We start from the raw sequence: 15,512 nt of genomic DNA, 5'->3' as shown, positions 1-15,512 counted from the left end.
AACCTCTGCAATACTGCAATTGTACAAACATTCCCGGGAGCAAACTGGCACCCAGGCATTGCTTGTTGAGACCCTCCCCCAAAGGGTTGGAGCGGGCTCAAGCCACAGGGCCCTCAGAAATGAGGGGTATAGAAAGACAGTCCCAGCTGAGAAAAAATTTGGGAGGGAGGTGCCACCTGGCAGGCTGATGGCTTGGACATCAATATGTATTACAAACCTGTAATCATTAAGACCATATGGTACTGGCACTTGAACAGACACACAGATCAATGGAACAGAATAGAGAACTCAGAAATGGCCCCACACATGCATAGCCACCTAATCTTTGACAAAGCAGGAAAGAATATCCAATGGAATAATGACAGTCTCTTCAGCAAATGGTTTGGGAAAAACTTGACAGCAACATGCAGAAGAATGAACCTGGACCACAATCTTACACCATACACAAAAATAAACTCAAAATGTGGCACCTGAGTGGCTCAGTCACTTAAACATCTGTCATGGTTTCAGGTCATTATCTCACAATTCATAGGTTGGAACCCCGCATCGGGCTCTGTGCTAACAACTAAGAGCCTGGAGCCTGCTTCAGATTCTGTGTTGCCCTCTCTCTCTGCCCCTCCCCCACTCAAGCTGTCTCTTTCTCACTGTCTCTCTCTCTCTCTCCCTCTAAGAAAATAAATATTAAAAAAAATTTGTTAAATAAATAAATAAAATAAACTCAAAATGGATGAAAGACCTAAATGTAAGACAGGAAGCCATAAAAATCCTAGAGGAGAAAACGGGCAAAACCTCTTTGACCTTGGCCGCAGCAACTTCTTACTTGATATGTCTCCAGAGGCAAGGGAAATAAAAGCAAAAATGAACCATTGAGACATCATCAAGATAAAAACCTTTTGCAAGGCGAAGGAAACAATCCTCAAAACTAAAAGGCGAATGACAGAATGGAAGAATATATTTGCAAATGACGTATCAGATAAAGGGTTAGTATCCAAAATCCATAAAGAACTTATCAAACTCAACACCCAAAAAACAAATAACCCAGTGAAGAAATGGGCAAAAGACATGAATAGACACTTATCCAAAGAAGACATCCAGATGGCAAACAGACACATGAAAAAATATTCAATATCACTCAGCATCAGGGAAATACAAATCAAAACCACAGTGAGATACCACCTTTTACCAGTCAGAGTGGCTAAAATGAACAAGTCAGGCAACAACAGATGTTGGTGAGGGTGCAGAGAAAGAAGAACCCTTTTGCACTGCTGATGGAAATGTAAACTGGTGCAGCCACTCTGGAAAACAGATGGAGGTTCCTCAAAAAATTAAAAATAGAATACCCTATGACCCAGAAATTACACTACTAGGTATTCATCCAAAGGATACAGGTGTGCTGTTATGAAGGGGCACATGCACACCAATGTTTATAACAGTACTATCGACAAAAGCCAAAGTGTGGAAAGAGCCCAAATGTCCATCAAAGATGTGGTGTGTGTGTGTGTGTGTGTGTGTGTATTATTACTTGGCAATCAGAAAGAATGAAATCTTGCCATTTGGAACTACATGGATGGAACTAGAGTGTATTATGCTAAGTGAAATTAGTCGGTCAGAGAAAGACAAATATCATATGCTTTCACTCATATGTGTAATTTAAGATACAAAACAGTTGAACATAAGAGAAGGGAAGCAAAACTAGTAAAATAAACAGCGGGACAAAACGTAAGAGACTCTTAAATATAGAAAACAGAGGGTTGCTGGAGGGGTTATAGGTGGGGGAATTGGCTAAATGGGCAAGGGGCATAAAGATGACACTTATTGGGATGAGCACTGGGTATTATATATAGGGGATTAATCACTGGAAACTATTCCTGAAATCATTATTGCACTATATGTTAACTTACTTGGATGCAAATTTAATAAATAAATAAATAAATAAATAAATAAATAATAGAGATACTCAAAATCATTAGTTATAAGGGAAATTCATATGAAATCCACATGAGATATCACTTCACAGTCACTAAGTCACAGTCACTAAGTCACCAGTAATTCTACTCCTCAGTATGTGCCTAAGAGAACTGAAAACATGACCCCACAAAATCTTGTACATCAATGTGCATAACCACTTTAGTCAAAATAGAATAAAGTGAAAACAACCCAAATATCCATCAGTTGATGAATGGATAAACAAAATGTGGTATGTCCATACAGTGAAGTATTCAGCCATAAAAAAATGAAGTACTGATTCACACTAGAATATATATGAAACTTGAAATCATTATGCTAAGTGAAAGAAGCTAGGCACAAATGGCAACTTATTGTATAATCCCACTTATATGAAATGTCCAGAATGCAAAGACAGAAAGTAGATTAGTGGTTCTCAAGGGCTGCAGGGAAGATAAAAGGATGGAGAACAACAATCACTTCATGGGAACATGTTTCATTTTGGGATGATGAAATGTTTAGAAATGAATGCCAGTGATGGTTGCACAACTTTATAAAAATACTAAAAATCATTGAACTGTATACTTTATTTTTTGATAAAATTTTAATGTTTATTTCAAGAGAGAGAAAGACAGAGCATGAGCAAAGGAGGGGCAGAGAGAAAGGGAGACACAGAATCTGAAGGAGGCTCCAGGCTCTGAGCTGTCAGACCAGAGCCTGACACGGGGCTCAAACCCATGGACTGTGTGACTGTGACTCGAGCTGCAGTCAGACGCTTAACCCATTGAGTCACCCAGGTGCCCCAGAACTGTATACTTTAAAAGAGCAAATTTTGGGGCACCTGGGTGGCTCAGTCGATTGAGTATCTGACTTCAGCTCAGGTCATGATCTCACGGTCTGTACTGGCAGCTCAGAGCCTGGAGCCTGCTTCTGATTCTATGTAGCCCTTTCACTCTGTTCCTCCCCGCTTGCACTCTGTCTCTCTCTCAGAAATAAATAAACATTAAAAAAAATTTTTTTAAGGGCAAATTTTATGGAAAGGTATACCTCAGTGAAAGAGCTGATGAAATGTAAATTATATCTGAACACACCTGACTTTAGATAAAAGTTAATGAAAAAATGGCTTGTGGTGGTAAAACCAAAGATGTAAGAAAACACAAAGAACATGATGCAAATTCAGAGATCTGTGAAATATCACAAGTATACAGAAGAATTTTTAAAAATAATTTAGTAACACACTTTCAGAGATTAAAGGAAAAAAAAAATCTCTGTACCACCAACATTGCAAAGCAAGGACAAGTACAGTGTGGAGCATGTCATACTCAAGAGGAAAAGGGGCAGCCTGAGAACACGATGCAGTTGCTTTAAGAAGCAGAGGCTGGGCACCTAGATGACTCAGTCAGTTAAGTGTCTGTCTCGTGATTTCGGCTCAGGTCATGACATGATCTCACGGTTTGTGGAATCAAGTCCCTCATGGGGTTCCATACTGTCAGTTTGGAACTTGCTTGGGATTCTCTCTCTCCCTTTTTCTCTGCCCCTCCCCTGCTCTCTCTCTCTCTCTCTCTCTCTCTCAAAATAAATAAGTAAACATTAAAAAAAAATCAGAAGGTTGGAGAAAATCAGAAGACAGAGAGCTCAAGGAGCATTTCCAAAGATACATCATCTCCTAACAAAAAAGAATAATTGCATCTTTATAGAGAATGACACTGGAGTTATGGGCAACTGCTTCATACAACCAATTATGAAAAGAAACTCATGAAATGGAATAGACAATGCATAGCTGGAAGTTCTCCAGAATGAGAAAATTAAAATCAGAGAAGACAGAGTTGGGCTATCTCCAGGGCAAATATGACTTTAATAATTGCTGAAAAAGATAGAGACCTTTGTTCAGCCCAAGTTCACCTGTAAAATTAATTCCAAACATTGAAGCAGAAAACCCCTTGGGGTGCCTGGGTGGCTCAGTCGGTTGAGTATCCGACTTCGGCTCAGGTCATGATCTCACAGTATGTGGGTTCGAGCCCCTCATAAGGCTCTGTGATGACAGCTTGTTCAGAGCATACAGCCTGCTTCAGATTCTGTGTCTCCTTCTCTCTGTGTCTCCTTCTCTCTGTCTCCCCCTCCCCTGCTCATGCTCTGTCTCTCTCTGTCCCTCAAAAATAAATAAATGTAAAAAAAAATTTTTTTTTCTAAAGAAAACCCCTTAATTCACTTATAATCAGACCGGCATTTTTTTGGAAGAACATGGGCAGAAAGGGCAAGACAGGAGCAGTCAGCTGCAGAGGACAGAGAAATATTTAAGCAGATAATTCAACAAATGAAGGGTAAGCTACAGAAAATAACAGCATCATATAAAGTTCAACTTGCTATCAACAGAGGAAAAGTTTGTGACAGCTAGCTCCATCCTACGATAATAGAAGAGCTCTTACCTGAAAAGAAATAGCCACCTTTTTTTTTTTAATGTATTTATTTAGAGAGACAGAGAAAGAGACAGAGAGCAAGCAAGGGAGGGGAAGGAGGTGCATGGAGAATCCTAAGCTGGCTCTATATTGTCAATGCAGAGCCTGATGCAGAGCTCAAATTCATGAACAGTGAGATCATGACCTAAGTTGAAATCAAGAGTCAGATGCTTAACCAACTGAACCACCCAGGTGCCCTGAAGCAGCCACCTTCTTGAGGCAACAAATACAGGAAAACCTACTGAGGAAAGTATTCCAAAGACCAATAGCTATAGAACCAACTTTAATAATACCTTATCATCTACTGACCCTGGAAAGGGTTTCTAAAACCTGGTGGTGGTGCTTTGAGCCAATGCCCTGAGAGAAAAAACTACTGTACTGCCCAATGAGATATGGGTGAGATCTCTTTCTCTGACCCTGAATGGAGAAGATGGACCTAGAATGGATTGGATGCTCAGGAACCATCTTCTACCTAAGCCTAGAAATTGGCTGGGTCTCAAACACTGCTCCCTCTGACCTGAGTCCTGGGCAACTTCCAGGCTCATCAGGAACTTGCGAAGCTCCTCCTCTTTTATTCCATCCATTTCAAGAATGATTTTCATGAGCCCACAGTAAGAATACCCCAAGACCACCACCAACTGGTCAGTCTGTACCATCCCCTCAAGCAGTCACCTCAAACACTCTCACTTTGTTTCCTCACCACATTCCTGGAGGGCTTCCATTTTAGCCCTAAGAGAAGGTGCCCAATAGCCACCCATAATGGACCTGCCTATGGCCAAGATTACTAGAGACACTGAAGTATAAAGTATGTACATGGACAGAGCTCTAGGTAAATACATCATATTTTGGTTCTGACAAGATCACAAGGCTTCTCTACCAATAAGATCTCTCCATTTCTGGTGTGCACACTGGTCAGCAGGTGGTGAAGGAAAATTAAGTGAATGAATGAGCAGCTCATGTCTACAGATTATAAGGCATTCAGTGGGAAAGACAGTCATGTGATCTACCTGAGCTGTACAAATGTTGCTAGTAGCTTTGTCTCTCCGGATGTGTTGTTCCCTGGTTTGAAGAGCAAGACGATACACTTCTTTCCCAGTGGCATCTCTGGGCAGAGAATAAAACATCTAGTTAGCAAAGATAATCACTACACCAAGGGTAGTCACAAATAGACCTGCTTCTTTCCTTCCCAGCTTGAAGGGAACCCAGCGAATTTATTCGGCTGCAAGGCCATAAGGAAATAATTACCAAGCCATCCACTTCTAAATAGGACTACTAATTTTTAGTATGTACTTTGAGGGAGGGACCAAGGTATACACAATAAAGCTAGGAACCTTGAATGGAAACTTCCCAGGAATTACCCAGGCTAATATAATGATGGTGAATGTGGACTGAATTTAAAATTAAATTTAATGAAAAAAAATTAAATTTAATGAGAATTAAAGTTGACTATGAGCTTCTTGGCACACACAGGAAAAGGGGAAATATCTCACAAAGGAATTAATTTCTTCACTGGAAATCTAAAGTAACTATACAGCTATTAAGAAAAAGAATGTGCTGAATCACTAAATTGTACACCTGAAATTAATATTACACTGTATGTTAACTAAATGGAATTTAAATAAAAACTTTAAAAAAAAGAATGTTAATAATCTTACCACCTATCTCTAAGAAAAATTTTCCTTCTTTCTGAATACAGTTAATAATTTGGATAACATGGAGCACCTGGGTGGCTTAGTCAGTTAAGGGACCTACTCATGATTTCGGCTTGGGTTGTGACCTCTTAGTCGGGAGATGAAGCCCCACAAGTAGGATTCCATGCTGACTGAAGAGTCTGCTTGGGATTGTCTGTCCCTCCCCTGCTCGCTCGCGCTCTCTCTCTCTCTCTCTCTCTCAAAATAAATACACATTAAAAGAAAAGTATTTGGATAAACACAAAGATTCAGCAGTCTTATCCTGTATTTCATCAAGCTCTGGGGTCCATTTTTCAGAAAGGTAAGTTCAATATAAAAATCAGCAGACAATAATTAATATATTAAACTTTTATTAATTAGAATAGTCTCTACCTCATCTCATCTGGTCAAGACACATCATTGAAAGAAACTAATGTAAGAATATTTGAAGACATTTATTTTTACACTGAAAAGCAAGGTGCCTCTTGCTATTATGTGATAATCCATGAGTATTTCAAAAATTCACATCATTCACTAATATAGACTATTCACTTAGGTTAGTAAGTCCAACCTCTATGAAAGGTCTAGTCTAAAAGATCATGCTAAATTTCCCCAGTAATGATCATGTCATTCATCTAAATTCTTAATCTGAGGAGCTTTATCAATGAATAGCACTTGGGAAGATACATTTGGAAATTACTAGCGGGGTGCCTGGGTGGCTTACTCAGTTGAGCGTCCAACTTCAGCTTAGGTCATGCATGATCTCACAGTTTGTGGGTTCAAGCCCCCAAGTCAGGCTCTGTGCTGACAGCTTGGAGCCTGAAGCCTGCTTCAGGATTCTGTGTCTCCCCCTCTCTCTCTGTCCCCCCCACCCCACCCCTGCTGGTGCTCTCTCTCTCTCTCTCAAAAATGAACAAATAAACATTTTTTAAAAATTCCTAGAATAAACAAGTGGCAGGCCTCTAGGATCACATTATGTTCATGATAATCTCTCACTATACTTGTATTTTACATAACTGTGTAGCATGATAATGCTTTTGAGAATGAAACTGGTCAGATAAAAAACACACCTAGAATATCAAGTCTTTCAATGCTTTCAACAACCTAATTTAATTCACTTATATGCCTTCAATACAAATATGTTATAAATTATTATATACATGGCCCAGGTAAATTTAGAGAGAAATCAACAACTTTTGTGATAAGAAGGAACAAAGAAACTAATAGTAACAATAAAAGGGTAGAAACATGAGCTGCTTTACCTTGTTACCCCCACCATTCTCCCAGGCATCATCCTCACCAAACTTTCTCTGACAGCGAAAAAGGCTGCATGTGGTCCGCCATAGCCCAGTGGCACTCCAAATCTCTGTGAGCTACCTAGGGCAATGTCTACACCAAATTCTCCAGGTGGCCTCAAGATACACAGAGCTAAAAGGTCAGTAGCACAGCAGGCCAGGCTCTAAAGAGGAAACAAGAGAAAATGGACATGGTTGTTCCCTTCCCCTGAAAGAAATGGGAGAGTAGCAAATTATCCCCAATATAAGCAGACAGACAGAGGGTTGTTTCATGCCATTTACTCAATGATTCACTAAAAAATATTTACGGAGTTTTTACTATGTACCAGGAATTAGTTGGTGAACAAAACAAATTTGAAGGCAGGCAGGAAGGAGACAGTTTTACCATTCCAGGTGATACAAATATGGAAATTAAGACACATCCAAAAATCATAATACAAAGTTGGGACAGACCTACGTGGACCCCCGCAAGGAGACAGCTGCCTACCCCCGTCTGATGGGCCCTCTCCACGAGCTCTGTGAAATCTTCCACCTTCCCCTCAGTGTCTGGGTACTGGAACAGCACTCCACTAACATCTTTTCCACTGAAGTCCATTTCATGGGGTAATTTCAGCTCAATGAGAACTCCATTGTATCTGGAAAGACAGAAGACAAAGAACAATCATGCTTTTGGTTTTCAAAAGGAAATGAAACTCCGTAAAATTTGTTTTCAGTGATAGAGAATTCATATTCTGTGTCCTTCCTCGTTGCCACCACCCCCCCCCCCAACTTCATCCAATACACACACACCCCCATCTCACACCTGACTGGTAACAATGCTTCACACCATCTCACATGCTGCCAACAGTCTGACTTCTGTTTCTCTCTTGTACCTTCCCTTACCATTCCCATTACCCCTTTCCTGCCAGAACCTTCTGATAGGATCAGGAACATGGCTTCCTAGGACTAAAGAATCAATTCCTGCAATTACAGAGCTGTCTCACCAGGTCACCACCTTCACCCAGGATCAGCTTTAGATGAATGGAAAGCCATCAATTAAACAAAGAGAAAGACCTTCCTTAATCATCCAGTTTCAATCATATGTGAGAATACACCTTCTAAAGGGATGGTGGTATGGGGTTGGGGGAGATTGCCCAGCTCTTACAAGAAGAAAACAGGCGGCTCTGGTTTAAGTGTTCAGCTTCGGCTCAGGTCATGATCTCACAGTTTGTGAGTTCAATCCCAACATCAGGCTCTTGCTGACAGCTCAGATTCTAAAGCCTGCTTTGGATTCTGTGTCTCCCTCTGTCTGCCCCACCCCACTCACACTGTCTCTCTCTCTCTCAAAAATAAACAAGCATTTAAAAAACACAAAAGGGGCACCTGGGTGGCTCAGTCGGTTAAGCGTCCGACTTCGGCTCAGATCATGACCTCACGGTTTATGAGTTTGAGCCCCGCATTGGGGTCTGTGCTGACAGCTCAGAGCCTGGAGCCTGCTTCAGATTCTGTCTCCCTCTCTCTCTGCCCCTCCCATGTTAATGCTCTGTCTCTCTCTCTCAATAATAAATGTTAAAAAAAAATTTTTTAGACACAAAAAAACAAGAAGAAAGCAAATAAACACACTGGCAAGTGATAGTTGTGCTGTTTATCTGATTGCAGCACTAAACAAATACAGTACACTTGCTTTAATCTATATCATACCACATCTAGGTTTAAGTGGATTCTGTATAAACTATGTTTGCAAGAATACACACAAAACCCTAATTGTGGGAGAGTTCCATTTTCTCCCTCTGCTTTGCAAACTCTGAAACATTGCTGAAATTATTTTAATATTTTAATTTTATTTTTACAAAAAGGAAACAAATAGCATGGTTACTCAATATAGAGCAGAGGTGGGGCACCTGGGTGGCTCAGTTGGTAAGCGTCCAACTTCAGCTCAGGTCATGATCTCACAGTTCATGAGTTCGAGCCCCTCTCAGGCTTTGTGCTGACAGCTCAGAGCCTGGAGCCTTCTTTGGATTCTGTGTCTCCCTCTGTCTCTCTGCCCCTCCCTTACTTGTACTCTGTCTCTCTCTCAAAAATAAATAAAACATTAAAATTTTTAAAAAATAAATAAATAAAGCAGAGCCAACTAAAGTCACTCATGTGTTCTCTCAGTTCTGATACATTTTTCTTACCAGCAAGATCTCAGGAAGAAAGTGGGAAAGAAAGTAAAATTCAACAACCGCAGTTTAAACCAGGTTCACTTCCAATCAGTTTGGAAGTAAGAAAAGAAACAACAGAGATGAGCATGATGCTATCCCTGAGTTCAAAAAATGAGTGAAATTAATTACTTAGCTCGAGTCTGGACCACAGCTATTGTCTGTGGGTGGCAACGGGGGTCAACCAAAAATTTCTTCCTCTTATTGTGTCTGTTGGAAAGAAAAATCACATTAAAAAATGCACATTAAAGAAATCAAAGTATCTTCTAAGAATGCAAAGCAAAGTTGGTACTTAGGGAATCTCTGAGCATGGTATAAAATATGAGGCATTAATTACAGTGGTTAGAATTCTACTGAAATCCAATTTGTGTGGTTAAAAAAAAAAAAAAAAAAACAGTTACCAAATGGGAGTCACTTGTGCTAGGCCCATGTCACCAAACTGAGGCTTAATACATACCTGATTACAACCTTCCCTAGTAATATAATCTTAACTAGTCAGTCTAGAATTTCCTGGTAAGCACCAAAGAGGTAATTCACCTCATAAAACACTTTTTGTCTCCCAAAGGAAAGTGACCTTGCTCTAAATAATCCCTGTTTTGTTTCTTTAGGACTTCCTTCACCTACCTTTAAAAACCTTTCCCTTTCAAACTGGACAGAAACATGTAAAAGGATGAAACTGGACCACTTTCTTATACCATACATAAAAATCTATTCGAAATGGAGGAAAGGCCTAAATGTGAGACAGGAAACCATCAAAATCCTAGACGAGAGTACGGGCAGTAACCTCTTTGACATCAGCCATAGCAACTTCTTACTAGATGGATTTCCTGAGGTAAGGAAAACAAAAGCAAAAATGAACTATTGGGACCTCATCAAGATAGAAAGCTCTACACAGCAAAGGACAAAATCAACAAAACTAAAAGGCAACCGATGGAATGGGAGAAGATATTTGCAAATGACATATCTGATAAAGTGTTAGTATTCAAAATCTATAAAGAACTTACCAAACTCAAAACCCACAAGACAAATAATCCAGTGAAGAAATGGGCAGAAGACATGAACAAACACTGTTCGAAAGAAGACATCCAGATGGCTAACAGACACATGAAAAGATGCTCAACATCACTCATCGTCAGACAAATACAAAATAAAACCACAATGAGATACCACCTCCCACCTAGCAGAATGGCTAGAATTAACAACACAGGAAAGAACAGATGTTGGTGTGGACACAGAGAAAGGGGGACCCTCTTACACCATTGGTGGGAATGCAAATTGATGCAGCCACTCCGGAAAACAGTATGAGTTTCCTCAAAATGTTAAAAATAGAACTACCCTATGATCCAGCAACTGCACTACTAGATATTTACCCAAAGGATACAAAAATACAGATTCAAGAGGATACATGCACCCCAATGTTTATAACATTATCAACAATAGCCAAATTGTGGAAGAGACCAAATGTCCATTGACTGATGAATGGATAGTGATACACACATGCACACACGGGCAGGCACAGGCACACACACACACACACACACATACACACACGAGCATGCACAATGGAATATTACTTGGCCATCAAAAAGAATGAAATGTCATTTACAACAACATGGATAGAGCTAGAGAGTATTATGCTAAGTGAAATAAGTCACTAGGAGAAAGATAAATACCATATAATATTACTCATATGTGGAATTTAAGAAACAAAACAGATGAACATAGAGGGGGGAAAAGGAGGAAAATCAGGAAACAGACTCCTAACTATAGAAAACAAACTGAGGGCTGCTGGAAGGGAGGTGGGCAGGGGGATGGGTTAAATAGGTGATTGATACTTAGGAGGGCACTTGTTGTGATGGGCCCTGGGTGTTGTATAACTGTTGAATCACTAAATCCTACACCTTAAACAAATATTACACTGTACATAAACTAACTGGAATTTAAATAAAAACCTGAAAAAAGAAAATTAAATCATTGAGGTGGGGGGTGGGGGAGAAACCTTTCCCTTTCTGTAGCCCTTTGGTGCTCCATTCTACTTTATTTATCTTTATTGAATAAACATCTTTAAATTTACTCAGTTGAATTGGGTTTTTTTTAACACCAATCTGATCCATTTAGCAAAATCAATCTTAAGTTGGTTTAAATTTTGAAAAATATGCTAGGAGTTAAGAGAAATAAAAACAGGGTAGCAACTGGGTGCAAGTTGAAATAAAAAACTGTTTTCTTTTTTCTTTTTTTCTTAAAATTTTTTTTTTAATTTTCACTTATGTTTGAGAGAGAGACACACACAAAGCATGAGAAGGGAGGAGTAAAGAGAGGGAGACACAGAATCTGAAGCAAGCTCCAGGCTCTATGATATGGGGCTCGAACCCATGAGGCATTAAATCATGACCTGAGCCAAAGATGGGACGCTTAACCGACTCAGCCCCCCGGGTGCCCCAAAACTAACTCTTGAAATAAAAACATCTGAGAATTTTACTGCCAAAGAAGCATTTAGAGATTATCTAAACCAAATGTCCTCATTTAGCAGAGATGAAAAGGACTGAGTTAAGTTGTGACATGTACAGCACCACACAGCTCCTAAAGGACCCAAATCCTGGGAGTTTTCTAACAATTCATGATTTCAGGAAATCAGACTGATAGGGATTGTTAAAAAGAAAACCATAGGCCCAAAATGGTATTTCTCGGGCCAAGCCCAGTCACCAAACCAAGGCTTAATTACTAACCTAATTGCAGTTTCAACCTCCTCCAGAAATTTAGTCTTAACCTGTGAATCAGGAATTTTCAGATAAGTGCAAAGGTGATCTGTCACAGGGGTGTTCTCCATCCACCAGAGGCTAGATGAGGTCATCTGCAAATAATAAGACCCCCTTACCTCCTCCCTAAAGGGAAGGTGATCTTGCCTGGATTCTTTACTTTTACTTATCATTTTCTTGCCCTACCCTGCTTTCCATAAAAAACAAAAACCTTCTTGTACAACTCCTCAGGGAGCCTTTCTCCCCTTTAGATGGAACATTGCCCCATTTATGAATTGTTTAATAAAGGCAATTAGATCTTCAAATATGCCCAGTTGAATTTGGTTTTTAAAACAGGATACATAACAGGTCATGTATCATGAGCACATCTGGGTGAAAAAGGTGGGAAGCGCATATATATTGTGCTTTTCATTTAATTTCCCAGAAAGGTACACAATGACCAGTTAACAACAGTTTTCTCAATGGAACAGGACTGCGAAACAGCAGGTTTCACTTCATTATATTTTCTACTGTTTGCATATTATTTCCACTCTTAACAGGTATTTTTATAATAAGCATAAGTTAATAGAAGAATAAGTAGAGTTGGGGAAATACAAAAGTGATTAATTACCCAAAGCACAATGCTCTTCACAGTGTGAATCTAAGTAAATCGAGAGAAGAGCCATCTAAGCCTAAATGACCTAAGATGGAAACAAAAAAAACTGCTATTTTAAAGAACATTTTCCTGAAGACAAAAAGCACAAGGCTGCTTTTCAAGGGTATAATTAAACGCAGGCCCGAAGGTATGAGACTGAAGAGAGAGGAAGCAAATCAAGCATTTACAGAGTAGTAGGTCATTAACTCAAATCAGTTCAGGACAGAACCCCTGAACCATCAACCAGAAAGACCTCAGCTTCTCCAAGTGTGAAATGGAAGCCCTTACCTAGAAAGAGAGTCAGGGAGGAAAATGAAAAGGCAGCACAAAGGTGGATGAGGAAGACAAAAATATGAAAAGCTGAGAATAGAGAGGTATTCCTTTTTGGCTGTCCTCCCAGGGTAAGGAGGAAGAGCCTGAGCCCACCCCTAGGGCTGCTTGGGAAGCAGAACAGCCTGCGGCAGGATATTTAGACATTTCCATACCTGGTAAGCGAGTTTGGAGTTCACTACTGCAATGTTATGATGTATAAGAAATACATATTTGGTCATTCAGAATTGAGTTGAATTCTTGGACACCTGCCTCTGTCCAAGAATCGTTTGTTGGTGTGGGGGAAACTTCCATGCACACAGAACCAATTTAACCATCCCTTAAGTCTGTGGAAGCCAAGAAAGAGACTTACATGAGCATTCAGGGCCAGAGGCACAAAACCTCACAGACACACCAGTGAATGTGGGCAGATTTCCCCACCAGATGACATCTACATGAGAATTCTACCAGTAAGGTAAGCTCAAATGTACTCACAAGGCAAGAAGCAAAGGAAGGTGGAAACTGGAGAGCAATTGTTAAGTATATACCATGACCCGGCAATTCTACTTCTAGAAATGTGTCCTCAGGAAATAATCGGAATCTTTGACAAAATTGATTCTAAAGATGTAAAAAATAACAAGAACATTAGTAACTGTAAAAGATAGGATTAAAATACGTGTGAAACAATAGAGGTGAGGTTACATAAATGATGGTATTTCCATACAAGTGAGTACTATCATGTAGTCAATAAAAGCCATATCCTAAAAAGCTGACTAAAGAAATGGGGGGAACGTTCACCATATATTGTTAAATAGAAAAAGAAAGCAGGCTATAAAAATTATATACAACCTAAAACAATATGCTTCATGAAAGAAGGTAATATTTATGTATTATAATACAGACTGCCAGTTCCTTTGTAATATCCATTCTCTCCTGAACCAATAATAGTAACAGAATCCCAATATGTAAGGGGGCAGCAATGTGCCCATCTAGTGAAAACCACATTTCTCCAGGCCACTTGTAGATAGATGTGCTCAATGAAGGGTAAAGTTGCTGAGTTGGGGCTTCCAAAAGTTGGGGCTTCTTTAAAGTGCAGCGTTGGTGGTATAGTGGTGAGCAGAGCTGCCTTCCAAGACTCTTTAAAGAGGGCTTATTTAGCTAGCAGCACCCTTTACACTGCCCCTTTTCTTCTTTCTGGGTACAGAGGTCATGGTGAAAGCCCCAGCAGTCATTTTGTGACCATGAGGACCAAGACCTCACGCTGAAGATGGTACAGAGCAAGGAGCTTGATACTATCTCAGAATTGCTGTAACATCCCTGAACTTAACACTATGTAAGAGGACAAATGTTTTTCTTCTGTAATGTAAAACTGAACAATAGTGGCTTTAAAAAGTAGCTTTTTTAGGGACACCTGGGTGGCTCAGTTGGTTAAGCATCCAACTCTTGGTTTCGGCTCAAGTCATGATCGCACAAGTCATGAGTTTGAGCCCCACATTAGGCTCTGAACTGAGAACACGGAGCCTTCTTGGGATTCTCTCTCCCACTCTCTGCCCTTTTCCTGCTCATGCTCTTTCTCAAAATACAAACTTTAATAAGGTAACAAGTGGCTTAAAAAGCTTTAAAAAGCCACAGTTTTATTTCAGATTTTGTTATGTCAGGTGACTAGTATAATGCTATGTATGTCTGTGTGAGAGGGATGAGTCACTGGACACTGACAGGGCCAGCTTCACCAGCACAGCAGGTGAGACTGGAGGATGTCCCTTGCCCTGTGGGCCTCTCACCTGTGGCACAGCTGCATCGCCTCAGCAGCTGCTGTAGCCTCATCCAGCAGGGATGCGTTGGCCATGTCCATGCCTGTGATGTCGCACACCATGGTCTGGTAGTTTAGTAAACTCTCCAGTCTCCCCTGAGACACCTCTGGCTGGTATGGAGTATATTGGCTGATCCTGTGAGAGACATAAGAGGCCATGTCCAAACTCTGACTCCACTATTGGGAAAAGCTCACAGAATGTCTTCATTTTGGAATTTAGCAACTGAAAATTAATTTTGCCCCTCTTGAGAATTGTGTATCAGTAAGCTTCCCTTTGACCTTTGTTGGTTTTTTTTTCTTTTTCTTTTTTCAATTTTTTTTATTTTTTAAAATTTACATCCAAATTAGTTAGCAGATAGTGAAACGATTTCAGGAGTAGATTCCTTAATGCCCCTTACCCATTTAGCCCATCCCGCCTCCCACAACCCCTGTAGTCACCTTCAGTTTGCTCTCCATAT

At 40.1% G+C, this 15,512-nt stretch overlaps 1 protein-coding gene across 3 annotated transcripts in view; it reads right to left on the bottom strand.

Moving 5' to 3' along the window:
- GLDC (glycine decarboxylase) overlaps positions 1-15,512 on the bottom strand; it is a 96,381-nt gene that overhangs the window by 50,042 nt on the left and 30,827 nt on the right. For all 3 annotated transcript variants that reach the window (XM_027047043.2, XM_053205126.1, XM_027047045.2), the window contains exons 4-8: positions 15,026-15,190; positions 9,678-9,755; positions 7,853-8,000; positions 7,333-7,529; positions 5,408-5,504 (exon numbers count right to left, since the gene is read on the bottom strand). In XM_027047043.2, the coding sequence (XP_026902844.1) occupies positions 5,408-5,504; positions 7,333-7,529; positions 7,853-8,000; positions 9,678-9,755; positions 15,026-15,190 (685 nt within the window). The remainder of the gene's footprint in view (positions 1-5,407; positions 5,505-7,332; positions 7,530-7,852; positions 8,001-9,677; positions 9,756-15,025; positions 15,191-15,512) is intronic.

Source organism: Acinonyx jubatus, chromosome D4, assembly GCF_027475565.1.
Source record: "Acinonyx jubatus isolate Ajub_Pintada_27869175 chromosome D4, VMU_Ajub_asm_v1.0, whole genome shotgun sequence".
Taxonomy (NCBI): Eukaryota; Metazoa; Chordata; class Mammalia; order Carnivora; family Felidae; genus Acinonyx; species Acinonyx jubatus.
The sequence above is the reverse complement of the archived record's forward strand: the minus strand, read 5'-3'. Positions and strand labels throughout refer to the sequence as shown.